The sequence below is a fragment of the Talpa occidentalis genome, unplaced genomic scaffold (assembly GCF_014898055.3).
Source record: "Talpa occidentalis isolate TD23 unplaced genomic scaffold, MPIMG_talOcc4v2.1 talOcc4.15, whole genome shotgun sequence".
In the NCBI taxonomy this organism is placed as follows: Eukaryota; Metazoa; Chordata; class Mammalia; order Eulipotyphla; family Talpidae; genus Talpa; species Talpa occidentalis.
Window position 1 is genome coordinate 18,678,059 of NW_023601543.1, and position 22,705 is coordinate 18,700,763.

Here is a 22,705-nt window from a genome sequence, read left to right on the forward strand (position 1 = left end):
GAGTTGAAAAAGAAACATGTGAGTTCCTTGGGACCATGGCTGTGTCTCATCTTAGTGTTGTCAATATCAGAACATAAACTGGGCTCAGTAACATGAGCCCTGGACCTTCTAGACTTTTATCCTGGCACCATCACTTGCTAATTGTATGACCTTGGATATGTTCCTTAATGCTATTGTACCTCCATGTCCTAATCTGTAAAATGGAAAATCCTTAGCAGGTGTCTCTCAGAATTGTTTGTAGGATTCAATGAGTTATTCAGCTGTAACATTTAGAAAAATGTCAGTACATAGTATGCATTGAAATACATGCTAGACATTTAATAATAGTAATTATTAATCAAAATAAATTTAGCTCTATTTCTTGAGAGGGCTATTTGCCACCTACTACAGCAACAGGGATTAGTTTTTGTTCTTCTTTAACCTATGCCCAGCACCAGACAGGCAGCAGAGAGCAAGGCCATGGAGGCCTGATTCACATATGGATGAAATTGGTTAAGTCTGAGGAACTGCTGTATGGAGCACCGGATAAGAAAGATAGAGATACTGGAACAGCCTGGATACCTATTTGTAGCTATAGAAATGATCCCTGAAAGTGTCGTCTTTTGGGATGCCTGATGCAAGTGCATGAATGCCACAATTTTTCCTGGTTCTAGCCCCAGAATTATGAATGAATAAGAGGCCATCTCTGCTGGGTGGAGAGATTTCCTTACCTCTTTTACAGTTCAGGGACACTGCATGAAAGACCCTCTGTAAATATGTCATTATTATTACCCACTTGAATTACTCATCTGGTGAGTAAAGTTCAAGACATTTCTCCAAAGAAGAAGAATCTGTCTCATTTTCTTAGGATGAAAGGACAAAATACTTTTTCTTTACTGACAGAAACTGAAACATTGTTAAGAAGTCAGAAATGGTAGTGGGTTTGAGCTATAGAAGGGAAAATTGATGGCAAATATTAGGAAGTACCGTTTTGAAGGGAAGGGGTTTGTTCACCACCAGTAGGAGATTGTGGAATTCCTGCTGGAGAAATGTTCCCATGTGACTTCCTGAAGACAACAGGACTCTCCTCCTGACCCAACAAACCTAAGTCCTGTCAGCTTAGCCTTGTGGTGATGGTGATGCTATGCTTCTAGTTAAAGAAGAGGTCCTTTCTTGATAATGAAATGACTTATCCGGGGTTTGATACACCCTGTGATGCATGCTGGGTTCTTTACGCTCTATTTTGAGCACTGAATTCTAGAATAAGAAATAGGTAGAGCAGAGACGTTGGCATAGGAAATACTTCAGGAAATCCTTCATTATGGAACACAGCCATGGTTACAAGTTTCATTAAGACTCATGCATTTCTAGAGATTTAGTCTATCTGAACATGATATACAAACTGGGAAACAGTCTAGGTTTGTCCAAGAGATTCCAGCCCTCATGATTAGAACTTTTGATGAGCAGAACAAGAGGTGCACTACTGTTCAGAGGAGTCTATTCTCAAGGATGTGAATGTCAGTGAAAGTTTCCCACTGTTCCACTTGGGGGTCCCTTCATTTTAATCACCACCCCAGTCTATATTAGGTGTGTAGGTTCTCTTCTGCGTCATTTAGGATCCAGTGTAGAACCTAAGCATATCATTGGGATCATCTGTGATTTCCATCTCACTATTAGATTGGAAGCATCTTAAGATGAAATATATTTTTCTGTGTTCTCAGCAACTACTATACAACCTAGGATAGGTGCTCAATAAATGCTTACTGAACAAGTGGACAAGTTTTAATGTCTTAAAATTGTGACATATTTCAGTAGTCCAGACTGAGGCAGATCTTTGCACTATCTATGGATTATGCGAAGAATGGATACCCAATTTGCAAGTGACTTTAAGGTGTTTAAAATCATTTGTTTACATATTAACAATTCAGATGAAGTTTCCCCACTTATTTTATGTTTGCACACTAACTTAGAGCCTTATACATACTCGTTGGTGCTCAATAAATATTTACTGGATGAATGCTGTGCTTATTTATTCATTAAAAACAGGTCCTTGGAAACCTCCATCAGGCAATGATTTTGTGTGCCAGATTTCTTTGAAGGAAGAGAATGATTTATTGAGGAAAAGCGATGTGGTAGTCACAATGACGGATGTTTTTACATCATGCTTTCTTACTTTTAATTAACTCAAAAGAGGGGTTTGTTTTAATATAGTAATACCTTTAACACTTTAGATCATCCTCCCTTGTAACCCCTCTGAATAGTGGATACTGAGCACTTATCTCAAGGCAACATCTACTTTTAGAAAAGGTTAATACCTTCCAGCCTCTCTGGAATAATAGGAAGAGGTTGGTTTGTAGAGAGAGATAAATTATTCTTTTGGTTGAGTGTTTGATCATTAGGGCCTGGGGAAGAAAGTTATTTACATGGTTTATAATTTCAGCTTTATCAGTGAGTTAGATCTGTAGAAACTCTTTGTGCAATAGTATGATCAATCTAATTTTTTTTCTAAGCCAAATTAACTTATTGTCTCACTCTGTTAGCAAGTCTTTTCTTTGGAGAAGACAGCTGTTTTTGTCATGAATGGGGAGTCAGTTGGAGATACTGGCACTTGCCCATTGAGGTTTTGTTGATGAAAACTCCTTTTGATTCACTCTGAGGGAGTTTTATATTTCACTCATCATTATGTCTCACCTGACAATACAAATCTTGTAACTGCTATGAAGATTGAATTTAATTAACTGCTCCTCAAAATTGTGTGGTGCTACCGCCATAAAACTACACTTAGGGCATTTGTTAGGGAACTGACATAATGACATAAAAATCTGCATGATGGGAAAATGAGTCATATCTCTTTCTTGGAGAGAGTCACAGGGGCTACTAACCCCTTTTGATTGAATGCTTCCAACTTGGAAATTTTAAGGCAGCAGTAAGAGGGCCAAGTACTCAAAATGAGGTATGTTATGCAGCCATTACAAATTCTTCATTGCTGGGTTATATACAGAATCATCATTGCCTATCTGTTTATTTAGATTTCCCAAACATCAGGACAATTAAATAAGTATAAATAAGAGAGTCCTATGCTCTGGAAGGCTCATTTTAATGCATGCAGGCACATGTAGCATAAAGTAAAATACCCAGTAATGAGCTCTTGCTTGAAAGCTACAATGAATGGCTGAAACTGCTCCTAGTATAAATAATGAAATTGCTTGAGCATTAAATGTTCTCCTACCCAGTAAATACCAAAAATGAGTGATGGATTTGACTGTCTACCCTTTCATTCCTTGTACTTTTTTTCCAGGATTTTTTCTTTGGGGCATTGGGGGAGAGCCTCTTAAGTAGACCTATAATGTATCATGCTCCAACGTATCATCTTACCAAGTCAGATAGTAGAAACGTGGTTTTTGACAATAGAAATACCACACTGGCTGGGTTCAGTCTATCCATGCTAATAATTTGTCTTATGAGCAAAGGATACTGTTGTCCTTTGAAATGTCAACCTTGAAAGTTCAGAGCTTCCTATAGAATGTCCCAATCCCCTAAGTAACAGCATGTTTCTGGAAAATTTGAATTTTTGGAAGCCATGACAGGTTCAATCTGTAACTTTTGAGGGGCTCACAGTGTAGCACAGGATTTAGTGTTCATTTGCCCTCAATTTACCATTTATTAAGCTTTCAGGAAGAACTTTCTAGTTTTAGATTTCTTGATTGTGATGAATGAATATCCATACTCATCCTTTCTGCACACTCTGACATGCTATAGCTTCCCATCCTATCCTTTTTAGTATGTCTTTTCTCAAGAGTGAGGTCTCATCTTTTTGTGACTTTATAGGGTCACCCATTCCAAAACCTTTTTGTCTTTACCATTTTCAGAGCTCTCTCGATATCAATTCCTTGACTCCAGGGCACAGCAGGATTTGCTAAGCAGTCTCCAGCACTGCCTCTCCGGGACACATCCACGCGTTGCCTCCTCAGATAGCGGAAAGCTTCTGCGATGACCAGTATTGCATCATGCGTCAAGGCAGATGTGTACTAAAATGGATGCATGGAAAACAAGATATCATGATAAATGGTGCCCTCAAACCTTGCCTTACTCCTTATAATTTTTATTCCTTTACAGCTCTGGCTTTACCAAATCACCCTCTCAATTATTTCAATCGAGATCTCTTTGGGCAAGACTGACTTACTCATTTCAGTAGGATGCCTCTTAACCTATGCGTGTACATGATAAGATTATTAAGATCAAATGGCTCAAGGGAATCTCTCTCTTGCTCTCAATACTATGTTTCATATTGAGTGAGGGATTACTAAAAGGCCAGGTCCTTAAAGGAGATAGAAATATGTGTGACGGTAAAGGATAGCATATGTAGATTGGAGAGGAAATAGCATATCCTAAAGCAAGACTGGGCTATTGCTGTTTGTAATAGAAAATTCAGATCTGGTGTTTACTTAGGGGAAAATGGAAATAGCTAAGTTAGACAGCTTGAAATTAATTTGGAGGGAAACATAAATCATTTCTGTCTGGACTACATTTCTGGTGAACTAGGACCTCTGGCCAGCAATAAATCAGTTTTTGTTTCCTGGGGGGGGGGGAGTAAAAACCAAAGCTGGTTTTCGATTGTAGAAAATTACAATTGTTATTGAGTTTTAAATCTGATAACGTTGACAATTCACAGGCAATACTTCATGATGCTACCTCTTTTAGAACATTTACTTTCTATTCCTTGAATATAGTGAGATGTTCTACTAGGAATGAGGCCAGTCACTTAATAGAAGAGATTTGATTATCTGTCATTTGACATGGTGATTGCTGTTTCATTAAATGAATCAACAATGTTTGATTAAAGTAAGCTGCCCTTGTTTTGCAGGGGTGACAAATACTGGTAGAATATAGAATTCTGTTGATTTTTTTCAAAGAAGTAAAATGTCCTGGGGGGGAGTTTTCTCTCGATGTGAGATGTCCACATACAATTGAGTATGAATGCATTGTCATCTTTACAACTATCAATTTACTTTTCTGACTTTCCTCATGTTACTTTTCTTTCAGAAGCAAATCATCAAGTATGAGTAACAGGAAGCATATGTTCTTTCACGAAAAAAAAATCTTTGTGTCTGCCCATCCTAGCGCTGCATAAAGCCAAAATGGCAGTGAGTTTTTTTCCAGCTCACTGCATAAATTGTCAGCAATCTTAATGTAGTCATTTCCAAGCTATGCCAAAAGAGCTATTTAATTTTCTACTTTTTCAGCTTCTACTTACCAATGTGTGAGCAAGTAAAAAAAAAAAGCCCCTGGAAAGTTCAGTTGGCAGAACATCAAAAGTATTGTACATTTTTTTTTTATTTTTATATTTCCCATACAATTGCAACCCCAATTTTGACCCCAACCCCTCCTTCCCCCACCCCAAAGAGTGTCTCTGGTTCATAGTTGTTTGTTGATATGTACATAATTTTTTAAACTGGGCTTTTGTTTGATTGATATAGAGCAAGGTTCCATAATGACTAGTATTAAGTAAGAGTATTCTGAAAGCTGTAATCATCTATTTAAATAATCTATTTTCTTAAATTATTTTAAGGGTTTTATTTCTATATCTAAACAGTTCTTCTTAGCAGGTTCTGAGAACTTTACATTATACATACCATGAGTTATCAACAAATAATCCAGAGCTGAGACGGTCTTCCTTCTCTCTTGTACAACCTATCCGACTTCTGAACTGCCATAAACTAGTGTATAGTAAATACCCTTTAAATACTTCTGTTCTTGTCCATTTTTTTTTGTTACTTAACATAATACCTGTCACCTTGTAGGTAGCTCTTAAAATATTGAATAAATGAATCTCTTTCCTCTATTATTTAATCCAAGGATGGCAAAGCAATGGATAGGTAGTTTTCTGAAAATCTAATTTGTGTAAGCTCACCTAAATATAGTGCTACCATTAGCTATCAATACATGAAAAAAATTTGAATTATCAGGGAAATGAATTATCACAATGAGATACCACCTTATACCTGTTAAAACAGCTATCAAAAGACAAGAGATAACAAGTGTTGGCAAGAGTGTGGAGAGAAGGGAACCCTTGGGCATTGTTAATGCCGATGTAACTGGATGCAGCCACTATGGAAGCCAGTAGGGAGGTTCCTCAAAAAATTAAAAATAAAACTATAAACTCCAACAGAGTCACACAATGCCATTTAGCTAGTGAGTGGCTCAAATAAATGATAAAATCATGTGCCACTCACAACTGTTCTAGTATATACCAACTGCGTAAAGTAATGTCCTGCTCATATCCTGTTCTGATGTGACTGTGTTCAGGGAGGAGATGCATGATGATGCAGGCTCTCTTTTCTGGTCTGCATCCCTATTGTTTTTCCTAATTCTATTCTTATCAAAGAGGAAGGATGTGAGTGTGTGTTTCTTTCTTTTTTTTTTTTTAAAGATTTGTTTATTTATTTATTTATACAAGCACTGGGTACAGTCAGAAGCACGGGAGGGTGAGAGAATTCACCAGAGTCAGAGCGGGGAGCAGAGCAGGCAGAAGGACCGAAGTACACTGCTGAGGGGAGCAGCGGGCTGCAGGAGAGGTCTGCGCACCATGCGGGACCCTCCTCCGGTGGCCGGGGAGTGGCCGGGTATCGAACCAGTGCTGCAGAGGCTGCGGGCAGCTTCACAATCCAGCGCTCAACTACTGCGCCACTGGGGAGGCCCAGAGTGTGTGTTTCTTAAAAGCACAAGAAAATAAATATTCTCTCCTCACTTTTCCTCTCTTGGGGAAGGGCCTTGACTTTAATCCTGCATCTTGATCACAGGATCCCACATACACATACATATACCAGGAAGGAAGAATTTGAAGTCAATTTTATACCTGACTTAATATACCAAGGGGCTGAGTTACTAAAAAAAAAAAATGCATTTGAAGGATCCTTTGTGTAATGTCAATTACTTTCTCTCAATTTGTCTGTTTTAATTCCTGATTTTTAAGTAATAGGATTTCTAGCCACAGGGGAACATGCACTTTAAGGATGACTTTCTGCTTTTAATATTCTTATCTTGATTTCATGAAAATGTGCAACTTAGGTAATCTAATTATTTCTAAAGATACTTTTGCAGTCAGGAAAACATTTTCATTCAGTATACATAAGGTAATACACAATCTGTATTAAAGTCTAATTCACTTGGGTGTACTGAGATTCATGAAACTTATTAACATGAAGCAATCACATAAATAATGTAAAATCTAATTTTCTGTTTCAGACTATCAATCTTTCTTACCTATTCCCACTGCCCCCACCCTTTGCCTGACTCAGGTTCTTGCAGTGTTATAAATTGTTAAGAGCACATTACAAATGAAATTCACTTAACAATTAAGTTAACATTTCTAAACACTGGGTTTTAAAAGACCTCCTCAATGGCTTCATTATTTGGGAGTTTAATTTTCAAATACAGCAGTATTACCTGCAATTGCATTTTAGCATTCTTGAACCCCCTCTGAGAAGACCACTTGATCACAAGATGATTGTAAATATATAAAGGCCATACTGAGATGCTTTGACAAGTTGGCGTAAGGCCTCTATATACCTTAGCATATTACCTTTAGTGGTGCATTCTTGGCTTCAGGGAATTCCCTTTCATCCAGTCTCACCCAGCGCTGTATGAACTGTTGAACCATAGGGTTTTCGTTGTTGACAATCTGGAATCCTGTAATATTGGCTCCCCCATGCATGACTCTTTCTAGCAAAATATCAGTAAAACCCTAGAAAGAGATTGAGAGAGAATCATGAATGTGGGAGGTTGTGTGTTCTTACTTCAGTATATCTGTTGGTTAGAGAGCTATGGAGGAAATGAAAGTTCCTTCTTCTGGATCACTCTTTAACAATCAGGAAAACCCTGGACATGATGTTATATATAAATTGCATCTCAATAAAAACAACAAAAAAGCAAACAACAAAACTTCCTGGCTGTAGACTAATTTTGGGGGCACTAACTCTTGGAAACTACAGGCATGATGGAGAAAATATGAATTCTTTCATTTTTGTGCCTATGTCTATAGTGTAGCTTTCCCGGGGACAAACATTGGTGCCAACTTAAAGCAAATGCTTTGATTTTTTAAAAACCTTTATTTCTAGTCTTTTTTTTTTCATTGTGCATAAATACAATGCTTCATATAACTAGAAAATATTGAAATTGTTTGACCCTAACTGGAAGTATACAAGACTTTTCTTCAGCTTAACATATCAAAAAGAGCAGATTCTAATGATGAGTACTTTCAACACTTGTGACTTACAGAAATGCCAGCGTGAAACTGATAGGTTTGTTGTACATGATGGTGCAAACCCCAAGGTATGTGTCACATGTGTCCATGAATGATTTTGACATCTACTTCATAGCAGCTACCATTTTCCTCTTCTCTTGCTCTGGTTATTGGCTGATGTCTCTGTTACCTAAGCCTTCTGAAGGAATCTCTTTAGGTTCACACCAGGACACCACCAGCTCCAGTGGGCACTGTTATCTTTGGGACACTTCACCCCAGGAATTGTGTTATTGCTGCTGGATACCTGTTCTTGTTAGTTGCTGCTGATGCATTTGGGTCTTCATTGGGCTGAAGCCAATATTTTTATTCATAAAGAAATGGGGAGAATTCTTCCTCCCTTCTTAGATTCTTCACTCCAACATAAAAATTTCAAATATACAGAAAAGTTGAAAGCTTTGTACAGTGAACATCCACATAGTTATTACTTCAGATTTTGCAATTTTTCCCCCGTCCAGCCTTTTCATTTTTTGGATGCATTTCAAACATATGCACATTACACACCAAAAGACTTCGGCATGTAGGTCATTAACTAGATTTCAATGTTTGTTTCAGTCATTTCCTTCCCTTCCCGCCCTCCCTTCCCACTCAGGTGAAATTTACATCCAATAAAATGCACAAATGCTAAATATACCACTTGGGTTGTTTTTTTTTTTTTTTTTTTTTTTGTTTTTTTTTTTTGTTTTTTTTTTTTTTGTGAGACCCTCGCCGGCAGCCTGAGAACGAACCGGTGCCGCAGAGGCTGCTGGCAGCCTCACAGCCCAGCGCCCAACTGCTGCGCCACCAGGGGAGGCCCACCACTTGGGTTTTGATTAATGCATACATCTGTAATACTCAAACCCCCATTGGATCTATAAAGTTTTCTTTTTTGCCTTCTAAGCTTTTATTGCAGTGTAGCTATCATATAGAAAATTGCACATTCTTTTATATAGCCTGAAGACTTTTCACAAACTGAACACATGAATGTAGCTGATATCCAGAAACTCCCTCTTGCGTAACTCTCTAGTTACCACCACTATTGCTGCTTCTTTTAATTTTGTATTTCTTTAACATGGGCAACAAAGCAGTCTTAGAAAATATCTTAGTGAAACAGCTTTTTCAGTTATTACTCACAGCCCCTTCCTCTTCCTTTCATAAAAGGGATATGAGTCAATGGAGACTGGACAAAGAGCCAAATAGTTTGCATCACTGAGAATCACTCCTCCTTTTTGATAATCACAACGTGTTCTAAAAATTAACATTAACTTGTTAGAATGAGTTTTGTCTCAAAGGCCTCCTTCATGAAAGAAATGAAGACTCTCTTATCTCTCATTGGCTCGCTGCTGTACTGCAATCAGCAGAGAGGCTTGCTTGTATATAAAACCTAGCGGAGGTTCCAGTTGGGGTTTAAGCCTCACTGTTCTCCAATTCCCCACTCCCACCTCCTAGTCACATATACAAAGAAAGAGCCAAGACAAAAAATGTTAACAAATGGTTTTAATTCATTTGCTCCTCCAGGTCATCGTTGCATGTTAACGAGTATTAAACAAGAACAATGACCCATGCTCAGTTGCCTGCTGGTTGGGGTGAAGAGTGGACTCGCTGGTTCTCTCTTGTATCTTCGAACCTGCACTGGAAAGGGAGCTTCCCTCCTTGCAAGAAAGGAGTTGAGAATGCCTCTGCCCACACCCTCTTCCCCAGGGTCATGACCACAGTGCACTAGGAAGCAGTATCTCTTATGCCTGCCACACATTCCGAAGCATTTCACTTCTGTTTCACTAACACCCACAGCATGTTAAAATGGCTACATGGAAGTAACCAAAGTGACGGAGGGAAGAAGGGTCCCAGAAACCTCACATCTGTCTTAAGGCATAAGAAACAGCACTCCATACTGGTTACTCACAATGCCATTTTTTTCCCCCAGAAAGATTTGTCTCGAAACCCTTTTATTGGAGGGAGGTACAGGAATACTAAAAAAAGCAGGTCCAGCCCAAATTGATCTCATCCATCACCTTCATTTACTTTGGAGGCTTCACTCTGCCACACAGACCCTACATAGTCCCATTTGGGTGTTTCCATCTCTAATCAGCAGTGTACTTTGGAGACATCTTCACAGGCATCCTGTGCACTCATCTGTCTACCATGTATCAACCACATAACTGAGTACCTAGAAGTTTCTCAGTCAACCCCTGTTTTGTGACAGGCATGCTTGGGAATAAGTTGCAGCACACCTTAGATCGAAAAGAGCCTGCTGTCTTTGTGGGATGAAATGAGTCCACAGCAGCACCAACCAAACTAGGTGAAGGCCGCCTCAGATGGTTCTTCCGGCTGGTAAAACCTCCATGGCACTAGCTCCTACTGAGTGCCCTGAAGGCTTATCAGTCCATAAGGCAGAAGGCACTAATATAGTGTCAGGAACAGAATGGAGAGAGTAGAGTGTGGTAGAAGAATTTACTGAAATTTGCATAAATTTAGAAAAAAAATACCACAATAGAAAGCCCACAGACTATCTGGGAGGTGAAAGGTGAAAACAGAAGGGTGAAGGTTATTGGAAGAAAGACGAAAGTCAGAGGTAAGTGCTCACTTGGGTCAAAAGATGGCAGAGCTTGGGTTTATCTTCTTCCCTGGGAAAATGGGCCAGAGCTACTCTTCTGTTACCTATTGCTATATTCTCTGGGTGCTGTGCATAAATCTATTGTTAGATAAAACACACAAACAACTTCAGCAAAGTACTAATATAACAGAGTTTCTCAACAACTATCCAGAATTTAGGAGGGTATATGAAAAAAGGCCAGGGTTGTGGTAAGAGGTAGAATAATGAGGGAATCATTTTTTATAATGGAGTTGGGCTCTTGGCCTACTTTTCTGCCATCACATCATTTGAAGGTATTTTACCTGCTCATAAACTCTTCCTTAGATTTTATTTCTTCTGATTATCTGCAGAGATACTGGTGGCAGTATTTTCCTAAGTGACTCTGAAATCCCTATAAATAAAATAACAGGAGGATCACCCTAAACCTGGGAGGTTAACAGGGGAAAATGAATGTGGGAAGGTTATTGGTAGGGAGAAGGGAGGTAGGAAAGAAGTGCTGCTTTGTGGTCAGGAGTCAGCTGACCCCTGGTTTACCTGTTTACCTTCTAACATGATACAACCATCACATATTTATGAGCTGCCTGTGTTTGACCACATATTGCTAAATTACTGTATTTGATGTGAGTAAATGCTATCTGCAGTGTTTAGAAAACTGGGATTAGGGGGTTCCAAAGAAATTCAGCAAAGATAATGGAAGTATCTATATCCTGGAAAGGGGCACAGCTTAAAAAGTTGGGGGATGTTAGGAGACCACTTTAATACAAAGGACACTAATTTGCTGGCTTCTGATCCTGCTTCGCCTCTTAGCTATTAATTGTAAGACAATTCGCTTGTTTGTAAACTCTTGGTTGTACTTCTTGCGATGACCACTTGCAAACTATAGGTGTGGATAATAAGTCCAAGTTCTACTGAATCCTTTATAAATGTCATAATGCAGAGGAAATCCTATTGAGCATCTCTGGGGGATAAAAAGGAAAATAAAGGGGTGAAGATCAATGGTAGAAAAGGAATTAGGAGAGAGATCCTGTCTAAGAGCAAGAGTTCCTTGGCTCCTAGGTGCCATTCACTTACAATCTCATAATTATAAAAGCATTTCCTTTTTTTTAACTTCTGCTTTATTTTTTTAAAGATTTATTTATTTATTTATACAAGCACTGGGTACAGTCAGAAGTGTGGGAGGGTGAGAGGATTCACCAGAACCAGAGGACCAGAAGCAGAACAGGCAGAAGGACCAAAGTACACTGCTGAGGGGAGCAGCGGGCAGCAGGAGAGGTCTGAGCGCCATGTGGGACTCTCGCCGGCGGCCGGGGATTGAACTGGCGCTGCAGAGGCTGTGGGCAGCTTCGCAGCCCAGTGCTCAACCGCTGCGCCACCAGGTGAGGCCCTTTGTCTATAACTCTTGCTAGAGTTTTCTTTTGAAGTGGCAGCATACAACTCTCAGGTTTGGATATAAATGCCAAATACTTTAAACCCTCTGTGAAAAGCAAACATAAAAGAAATGTCCACCAAACAAATAAAACAGCTTAGACAGATAAAAGGGTGAAGAATGATGCTAGAAAGAAGGAAGTTGGGAGAATGTTGCTAACCAGAAAGGAAATAATAGCCTGGCTCTTAGTCTCTCTTCTGCCTCTGTTCTGTTGTTTGCACAGGTTGCTATATTTTACTGTTGTCATTAGTGACTGCAGAGTCATTGTAGTCAGACAGACCCTCCCCCAATCCTCAATGAAGACACTAATACAGAACCACAGCACTAGCTCTCTCTATTGAAGCCACAGTCTTCAAGAAAATATCAATTAGTAAAGTGATGACTAAGAAACATCTGTATCAAATTTGTTTCTGTATCTCTATCAGGTAGTTGTGCCCCCTTTTGCCAACTATTATAGGCTCTTGTACATTGTTGACTTCTTATGGGTTTTGGTCATTCTTCATTATTGCATGTCCTCCTATGTCTGTCATGTAATAAGTATATGAATATATTCTACAACATCATTGCTAAGTGACTCCAAGGTTGCAAGTTCCCTGTTTCACTAAGTGGAATATCTATTAACCCCATTTTATTATTTCATAGGGATTTGAATAACTACACATGATAATCAGATATTCAATCATTTTTGTGGGCTTAAACTAGACTTATCAAATTCTAATGCTGTATGTATTGCACCAGTTCTGTTTGGTTGAAATTATTGTTGTTTTTGTTTTTATTAGCTGCCACTGTGGTATCTTTTCCTTTAATTGGGCCAGTAAACTGTGTACAGAGGGATTTATTAAAAGAGATGAGAGAAGGCAGAGAAAGATGGAGGCAATTGAAGTGCTCAGAGAAGGGTGAGTTGAAAGTCTACATTCTCATTTTGTGTGTTTTAAGAATCTGTGCATGTCCATTTGCCTTTGTGCAACAATGATGATATTTGTTGGAAATGCAGATATAATTTCCAGAAGTTGTCTCTTTGAGAGGAAAATTATGCACTTGGATTTGAAAGTTATGCTATATTTCATCAATTGCATCACTTCTCAATCATATCACATCTGTTCATTTCATCTAGTACACTGCTGCCCACATCTGAATTTAGCAGCATAAAACCAATCATGGCTGTTGAGCCTAAGCAGTTCATGTAGAATCTGGTAAACTCTCTTTGATTAATTTGCCAAGGTCATCTTTTATAAGACAGTGGCTACACAACTGGCATCCAAACAGAGATTATCCCTGATTTCAGTCTAGCCCAGATGGTTCAGTCTTCCAAAGATTCACATGAATTCAGTATTATCCTGTCTCCCTTGATTTACACATACCACAATACAGTGTTCCTTGTGGTAGTACGGCTATTTGACAGTTGGAAATAAATATAGTCAAGGTTTACTTTTAGGGCATTTATTTTTAAGATACTATGCAAAGATTTCCTTCAAATAATACTATTCTTAGGGTACATTTTATACAAAGAGGAAAACAGAGACAAGATAAGTTAGGTGACTTTCATTGAGTTGATGGTAGATTAAGGGTGAGAAATGGGAAAAGGTGGCTTGCCTATAGCAAAGATAAAAGTAATAGGATGAAGGTTGGCAGGCTCCCAAGGAGAAGTATCTATCTCACAGTTTCAATGAAGGCTGACTCTGCTTTTAGTGCCATTTGAATTGCTCATCTGGGCAATGCTTCTGTAGAGAAATGTATAATAATCATGGTAACTCAAGTAATCAGGTTGCTAAGGTCCAACCTGTTTTGTAGAATCAGGTTCATCTTCTTGGGAGGGTATAATGTATAAAGTTGAACATCACACCATAACAACTAGCACTTGATTATAGGTTGTTTGCAATGTTTACTTACTAGTTTATGCTGTAATCCAATCAACAAATATACTTTGAAATTTTCCAAGTGCTATCTGTTGATACAATGGTGGACCCTATCAAGCTTAGTCCCTGACCTCATGGCTATTTAGTTCAGAGGGAGTTGTTTGTGTGAATATACAAATAATCAACAAATTGACCTAAGTACTATTAGTGGCAAAAATAACTACTCATTTTTTTTAATTAGCATCTATGTTGAGGTATAATTTAAACACCATTAGATCCACCCATTTCATTTTTTTAAAGCAAAAATCAGATCATGTACACCCCCTAGTTGGAATTCTTTAATGGCTCTATGTTGCTGTTGAAAAAGCTAAATCTCTTTACCAGGCCTATCAAAGCCTTACATAATCTGGTTTTTGCCACTCAGTCTACTCTAGCCAAAATTGCCTTTGATGGTTCAGAGAAAGTATTAAGCTCTTTTCTGCCTCAGGAGCTTGACACATGCTGTTCCCTATACATGGCATGAACTTTCCCTGATTCTTCATATAACTGGCCCCTTCTCACCCTTTAGATCATTGTTTCAAAGTCGATGGCCTTTTCTGAAACGCCTTCTCTGACCATGCTCTCCCCATACTGTCTTCTCTTCATTCCCTATCCTAGCACCTGTTCTGTGTCCATGCCAATCATCATAAACTGTGCAACTCTGGTTTGTTCAATATTATGTAAGTTTCTTAAGAACACCGCCTTGTCTTCTTTGCAATGGAGCGAACAAGGTGTTCTGCACTGGAGTTATATATAGAGGGAAAAAAAATAGTTACCATAAAGACCTTTAAAGCAATACTGCCCAAAGTAAGTGTGCGGACTGGGGGCAGGTAGTCTGCTAGTTGTTACCAGTCTGAGATGACATAAAGAAAGAACTTGAGAGTAAGCCTTTATGTATCTTTATAGTTATTTAACAGGATAAGATTATGGCTGTCGAAGTAATAGCAAAATAATTGACCTTGTATTTTATAGACCTTGTTTTATTTATTTCATGTCTTCTAGTGATTTTTGTTGTGCTTTTATTGGTCCATGATGATTTAAGGGAAAAAATGGACCCTTCTTCACAAGGTAGTTTGAGAAGCATTCTTTTAGTGGCTCTGGTCAGGGGTCCTGGGGAGAAAACAGTTCTCTCAGTCCATTCTGCTAGAACATGGGTGGAAGTGATATTTCCCTGTTAATTTCAGCGGGCAGGGGAGGGGACAGAGAGAAGGGAAGAGAGAGATAAAGGAAGTGATGGCTGACTATAATGGAGGGATTGTTGGACAGGAAGAATAAGTCTCGAAGTTGGCTACCTGACGCTGACAGTGCCTGTGGCTTTCTAAATGTAGGTAGGACGTTGGACCCCAGCTCAGTCACCACTCATCATTCCTTTGGTGCTCTGCTGTGTGCTGACTCCATGCAGAGGAGAAAGTCAATCCTGAGCCACTAGGGAGGATGTGAACCCAGGGGACCTCACTGGGCTCCTGGCCTCGGGGAACAATGGGAGTTTTCTCTTCCAGGCCACCTCCTTTGCCTCTAAGGCCAGGCTCTGGCCCAGCGATTTCTGTGTTTACATGCCATCTGCCGAGGCGGCAGTGATCACCACATTCTGAATATTTGAATGTTTTATTTAGAACATTGAAAATGAAAGAACAAAGGAGGGGAAAGAGTAGAGAACAGAACAAGAAGACCTGGAAGGGGAAGGGAGCAGAATGGAACAATTGCTACTGGCAAGCAAAACAGCACGACTCAACCTCATTCAAACTTGCTCTCTCTCTAAACAAAGTGGGTCCTTCTCTGTTTCAGGTACATGCCAAGGTCTGGTAAGTTGCACAGTTGACATCTTGAAGCTGAGGTTACACCTGGCTTTCTTGTTTGGGTTCTATTTTATAAATAATGGTTCTGATTTAGTAAAATTTTAGAAAAATTAGATGCAATCTAGTGTCCCCATCATTATTTCCTGGCATATTTATAATATGAACGGAGCAGCTGGGGAGGGAAGGAGACGAAAGAGAGCAAGAGAAAGAAAGGGGATGAGAGATGGCAAGGGAGAGCAGCGTGGGGTGTGTGTGTGAGAGAAAGGGGTGTGGGGGGCATGTGCAGGAGAGCAAAGAGCAGTGCCGGAGATGGACTTGGTGCTGGAACTAGTTATTGGCCATTTGGACAGATTTCAAACTCATATTCACAAAACCGTCCTTGTTTTTCAAGCCTTTTTTTTTTGTTTTTTTTTTTTTTTTTTTTTTTTTTTTTTTCCTTTTTTTTTTTTTTTTTTATAGAGGCATGTTTTATTTATTTGTTTGTTTGTTTGTTTGTTTGTTTTGTTTGTACATGCACTGGGTACAGTCAGAAGCGCGGGAGGGTGAGAGAATTCACCAGAGCCAGAGCGGGGAGCAGAGCAGGCAGAAGGACCGAAGTACACTGCTGAGGGGAGCAGCGGGCGGCAGGAGAGGTCTGCGCGCCATGTGGGACCCTCCTCTGGTGGCCGGGGAGCAGCTGGGGATCGAACCGGCGCCGCAGAGGCCGCGGGCAGTTTCGCAACCCAGCGCTCAACTGCTGCGCCACCGGGGAGGCCCTGTTTTTCAAGCCTTTTATGCTCTGTTCTCTTTATAAACTTGCAGTTTATACTTCATATATGATTATGTCACTGCAGATGTTTCTGTGTGACCTTTGTGGGGCTGGTCTTCTGTCGCCCTGAGATGCTTCAGTGGGTAAAGCGGGAAGAGGGTGCTTTATCAGTAGTTTGACCAACTTGTATTGCACACCTAGTTCAGCAAAGGATTTGGGCAAGTTGTGTATCTTTTTTTGAGCCCAATTCCTGATTTCTAAAAACTTGGGGTGGTGTGTGGGTAAGACATCTCTCCTTATAGGAATTCCGAGACAATGAAGTGAGAAGTTTAAAGGAAACAGGTAACATGGCAAGGTGGAGTGGAAGATACCTTAGCTTCCTTTTCTCCCTTAGCAGAGTGGCCTGGTGGATAGCCTGATCCAGTGTTCCTCTACCCCCAGCATTCAGCATTGCCTAAAATTTTTCTAAAATTTTACTAAATCAGCATTGCCTAACTTCCACTGTGGGGCCAACACCTGTCCCCAACTCTGGGATTGGTCTTAACCTAAGCAGAGAAACTGTCAGGTCTTCTAAGGCAGTGGCTAACTGGTGCAGCACTGAAAAACTTCCATCATGGCTCACCTTCCTCCCTGGGTACCTCAAATGTTTTTTTTTTTTTTTTTTTTTGGTTTTAATTTGGGAATGGGTACCGGACATCTGGGACCATCTCAACCCAGATCCAATTTATTTTGTGTCAATTTTTAAACTAGTTTGATCGACTGATCTTTCAGATTCTCAGCTCTGTCTGGAATTTAGCTAAGTGTACTCAGATCCCTCTTGGCTTTTGCCCATCTGGATTAATGTTAGGCCTTCAGCTTCCTTATGATTTTATAGCCCCACAGATAACAGAGCTCTCCCTGGGAATGCAGTGTCAAAAGAATCCTAATCTATGACCCTACTGTGGAAGAAAGAGAGGTTGTGACATGCTGGTTATCTCTAGTATTGAACTAGAGAAACATTACCACCTTAGAGAGAACCCTGGAAGAGAAAACAACAATTAATTATGGAACAACCCCTAAAAAGAAATGACATCATCAATACATAATGTATAAGAGGCTTACCTGCTGTATTTGGATGTCTACTTCTGTCTTGAACAGATCATACCTCTGGTCTGTGCTACTGATGGTATCATTTCTTTCTTTCAGGGATTCCCATAAGTTAGAATTTTCTGGAGCTTATTGTCTGCTCTGAAATTTACACCTTGACTTGTGAAAGGCCCTTGTTGAAGCATTTATGGAATATCCAAGTCTTCTCACTTTTAGAATTGCTACCAGGGAAAGTCCATGTAAACGCACACGAAAATCTTTGCCAGATAGATGGAGCTCAGCAGCAACGGGATACGTGGGGCATTGTTGTAGGTGATTCCAGAAAGCTTAGGTAAGCAGTGTGACTGGTTTTGTCTTTGAATTTACAGAAGAAGGCAGCAGTTCTGCACTGTTGTTCCACCAAGACTTGGATTAGGCTTTGCTCTTCTGTGCACATGTCCTCAGCTTCCATCCAGCTGGCTCGTCTTGAAAGGAAACTCCTTCTTAACTCCATTTATCCTCTCTTGACCATCTAAATGACTTCTGAATAGTTTTGACTTGCTCTATGTATGTGTGTGTGTGTGTGTGTGTGTGTGTGTGTGTGTGCCTTTGATGGAAGTGTTTGGGATAATTTAATATGCTTTAAAAAAATCAGGAAACCATGGTAGAGATAATTTATTTTATTATTTTTTGCCAGAGATTAGCAACAATGTTAGTATTGCCCATACGCAATTTGATATAGATCACAGGAACCTGTGGAAACCTATGGCTGAGTTCAAATGAAAAGGTCACTAGAGGAAGAGAAGTGTCATCTTAAAGAATGAGTGAATGAGTTCATATTTTCATTACCCAGACAGTTGCGATACTAACTACATTCAATCTGAAGGAACAGACATTGCTTGTTATTGAAATAGGCAGCCTCCCAAGGTCTCATAATTTTGAGTTCTGTGTTAGCATTTAGTCCACCATTTCCCCCCACCTCCTACCACTTCACAGGCTTTCTTTTCTCTCTGGCCTGGGACTGTAGTAGGACTAGGGAGGCCAGGTAGAATTCTAGAATGGAAATAGTCTTTATAGATCATCTGGTAATCTCAGGGCAACTAAAAATCATTGACCTATGCAGCTTCATTATCCCTTTAAGGCAGAACGTGCCTCAAGAAATTGACTTAGCTGACAGCCTCCAGCCTTCAGATGCCTTCAAGATCTGCTTCAGATTTCAAGCTGGAGGATTATGCTTCCTGGACAGCTGCCAGCTGATGACTATGCAAGGTGGAGGCACAATGGCTTGCTTTTCAAGGAACAATGGGGTTCCTCTATGTGTAGTCTTTGTGCCGCTCCTGGAGCTCCCCATTGTGCTGATGAGGACTTTATTGGGACTAAAGCACAATCTGAAACTCTTCTAATCAAACTTCTCCCCCCACCCTCCCACTGATATCAGAACTTTATTGTGGTCTAGAGCTCTTCCTTCCTACTTGTATCCCTCTTCTTGTTATTTTTCACAGATATTAGTACCAATAAATGTCTTGTACTTCTAATTATATCTTAGCATTTGCTTCCAAAGGACCCAGCCACTACTTTAATGAAGTCCCCACTCCCATGTGAGTTTTACAGTAAAAGTGAAGTGACTTATCCAAGCCTCCATAACTGACTAGTAGCAAACTCAGTATGATGACCAAAACTTTATGTCCTCTAGTTCAATGCTCTTTTCTATACCTCAGTTGTCCACAAACCACCACAATGACATGCAAAAAAATAGACTTTGCTACATCTGCTTATCTCTGTGCTATAGTTTACTCAACATACTGGTATTAAAAATTATTTCATTTGTTAAGTCTCTACTTTAGCTCTGTATGAAGTAATAATATTCATAAAATTTAGATTTTGATATCTGGTTTTATATTTTTCTAATACATTAAAATCATTACCATTATAAAAAACTTTATGTGTGCACAGTCTAAATTCATCTTATATACCATCAGTGATGGGTGAACCCTATAGGGCATCTAAGGCAGAGAAGAAGGAAAAGAAACAGGGAGGAAGGAAGGAAAGAAGGAAGAGAGAAAGGAAGGAAGGGAAGGAATACACTTATTGGTGAGGAAAAAATGGTAAAAATCCATTAAAAACTCCCTTGGGTGCCTTGCTATGACACCATTTTTCCTGCCAAGTCCTGGTCTAACCCAGAATAAGTCAACAAATATCATTATTGGTTGCCTAAAAAACAAAGTGGATCTATTCAGATGTAAATTAAAAATCAAGATTTCTCCTTCTAAAAGAGTCAATTCATTTATTCCCAAAATGGTTTGAGGAGTTCCACTTTGAGTACTTTATTGGAGAACATGTGTCCTACATTTCAAAGTGGTAGTGCTATTCCTCTTATAAAGTATTTGAATGTACACACTTTCTAAGAAAGAAATTTAAGTAACATTTCCATTTCACTTCTAATTTTAAAAATACTCATTATTAAAACAAAATAAGATTTTTTCTTTGATTTAAGAAATCTAAGTATATAATTACAATAATCTTTCACCTTTGTTGCTATTCTTTTGGCTTAAGAGCTCTATAATGAGTATGATTTTCTTGTGCTAATGAAACAAAATTGGGGTTAGAACTCATGTTATGCAATAATTTAATAGATTCTTAGTATCACAGTGATAATTTCACATTCCTCTTTCATTCCATAGAGAGAGTATTATTCAGAACCTCTGCCAAACAGAAATTTCTGAATAGAAGCCATTTTGTTAATTCCTAAGCCAATTGTTCTTTTAGAGAAAGAAGAACTATAAACTATCTTAATGAAACAGTAGCTTGTAGAATGTCACAAACTTTAAAGGCATGGAAAGTTTGAAGGTAACGACTCAAGTCAGATGTGTTGTTATAAGTAGAAAGGTGGCTATATACTTTGTCATGGTTATTTAATGCTCCATGTTCAAACCTACGCCTGGCATCTGATTTGAAAAGATTTGGTAATGGTTTGCTTCCAGAAAGACAACTACAGTGCTGATGTACACATACATTTGGATTAACTGGAGAAAGAGTCAGTTTCCTATGTTCCCTGTCCCTTGTTTTATGTTTCAAACCAGAGTAAAATGGCTTATATTTCAAACTCAAGTTGAATCTAAGAATAATCACTGAAGAATCATATCAAATTATTATTTTTTAAATATGGAGAGAAATAGGCTTCATAGCGAAAACAGAGACAGTGTAATAAAAAACAAGGCTATTACATTCAGGTTTGGGTATTTACTAAATTCATTTCTCCAAGCATCTAGAGAATACATTAGGTACTTCATATATTTCTTTTTTTGGATGATTATAGACAACACAATCTAAATTGAATAAATTGCCTTGGGAAACTTAAAGTCTGCTTGTTCTTACCAGGTTAGCAAGCATGTAGTGATAACCTCTCGAATGTTTCCCCAGGATCACAACCTGCAGAAATAAGAAATATTGCTTTTACAAGATGGACATTTCCAATTGCACAATCAATGAGAATGGCTAGAGCAAATTACTTTTAAGTGATCAACAAAGTGTTAGGTCTTTTATGTATAGTAAAATCACACCTAATTGGACCAGATTTCTTTTTGTTGCATTCCACTTTCAGACAGATAATACAGGAAAAATTGCTAACATCAAAAAATGTCAAAGACAGGGGAAGGAAGCTCTCTAACCTTTCAGGTCAGTAACATCATTGTCACTTAAAATAGATGGTAAAAGCGATGAAGCTGATGATTCCCCACCCATGAACTGGATTTCTGTACTTGGCAGTTGAGATGGAAAATTGGCTGAACTTTGCATACAAATTAGAAAACAGAATGTAAGGTACAATTTTTTTTTTTTTGTTATCTGGAGTGCTTAGGGAATAGAACACTCAAGGAATGGGGTTAATGGGATTTTCAGGTTAATCAAGGTTGCTTGTGGTTATTGAAACCCTTTCTATAGTGCCTGCCTTTATTTCATGCCTTAATATGAGAGCCTTGTGACCATCTGTATGTCTTTTGGTGCCGAACGTGATGCCTAGGGCAGTGCAGGGGGGATTTGGCATTGCTAGAGACATGTTTGGTTGTGACAGCTGGGAAGCGTAATACTGGCAGCTAGTGAGTGGCATCCAGTGATGCGACTAAATATCTTACAGTGCATAGGACACCCCCACAACAAAGAATTATCTGGTCAAAAATGTCCATAGTATCATGCCTGAGAAACCCTTAGGGTGATGATTCTTGTCTGAATTTTCTTGAATAACACTGTGTTAATACTAAGCCATAATAGTTTACATGGTGCATTTTTATCATCTAAAAATATGTTAGTGGTTGAATATATTCCAAACCAATATATTGGTTGGCAGTTAGAAGTTTTGAATATACCTAATGCTAACTTATTTCCTTACATAAACAGCAAAAAATCTGCTTGATTGATTTTCTAAAATGTTATTTTATTGAATACTGAGCCTGTGCAAAGTAGTATGCTGCCTGCAGGGAATGGGAACATGGAAGGGATAATATAAAGACACAACAAGGGGCAGAACCACGAGAAGTTTCTCTCTGAACAGCTATCAAAGGGGTTAAAAACAACTTGGGAAAACAACAAGTTGCACACATTCAAGCCAGAACTATGTATAAAAGGCAGCAGCAGCAACAGCAACAACAACAATAAATAACTGTTCTAATTGAGGACCTAGTATGTGCCAGGCATAATGCCAGGGGCTTTATATATATTTAATGCCTAGAACACTTTAACAGATTTGTCATTAATTTCATTTTAGAGATGAGGAATCTCAGTCAAAGAGAGTTTAAGTAACTTGCCCAAGGCCACACAACTAGAAAGTAGTAAAGGTGGAATGACAACCTGGGAATGTATGCTTCTAGAATGTACTCTTGGCAGTATATTACACAGTTTCCTAATATATGATAAATGTCGAAGACCAATCA

At 39.0% G+C, this 22,705-nt stretch overlaps 1 protein-coding gene across 6 annotated transcripts in view; it reads right to left on the reverse strand.

The window, feature by feature from the left end:
* GRIA3 (glutamate ionotropic receptor AMPA type subunit 3) overlaps nucleotides 1-22,705 on the reverse strand; it is a 262,555-nt gene that overhangs the window by 83,504 nt on the left and 156,346 nt on the right. For all 6 annotated transcript variants that reach the window (XR_005125435.2, XM_054695576.1, XM_037511994.2 and 3 more), the window contains 3 exons: nucleotides 21,156-21,209; nucleotides 7,562-7,723; nucleotides 3,840-4,007 (listed from right to left, as the gene is read on the reverse strand). Coding sequence is in view for 5 of the 6 variants with exons in the window: in XM_054695576.1 (XP_054551551.1) it covers nucleotides 3,840-4,007; nucleotides 7,562-7,723; nucleotides 21,156-21,209 (384 nt within the window). In the remaining variant the exon portion in view is untranslated. The remainder of the gene's footprint in view (nucleotides 1-3,839; nucleotides 4,008-7,561; nucleotides 7,724-21,155; nucleotides 21,210-22,705) is intronic.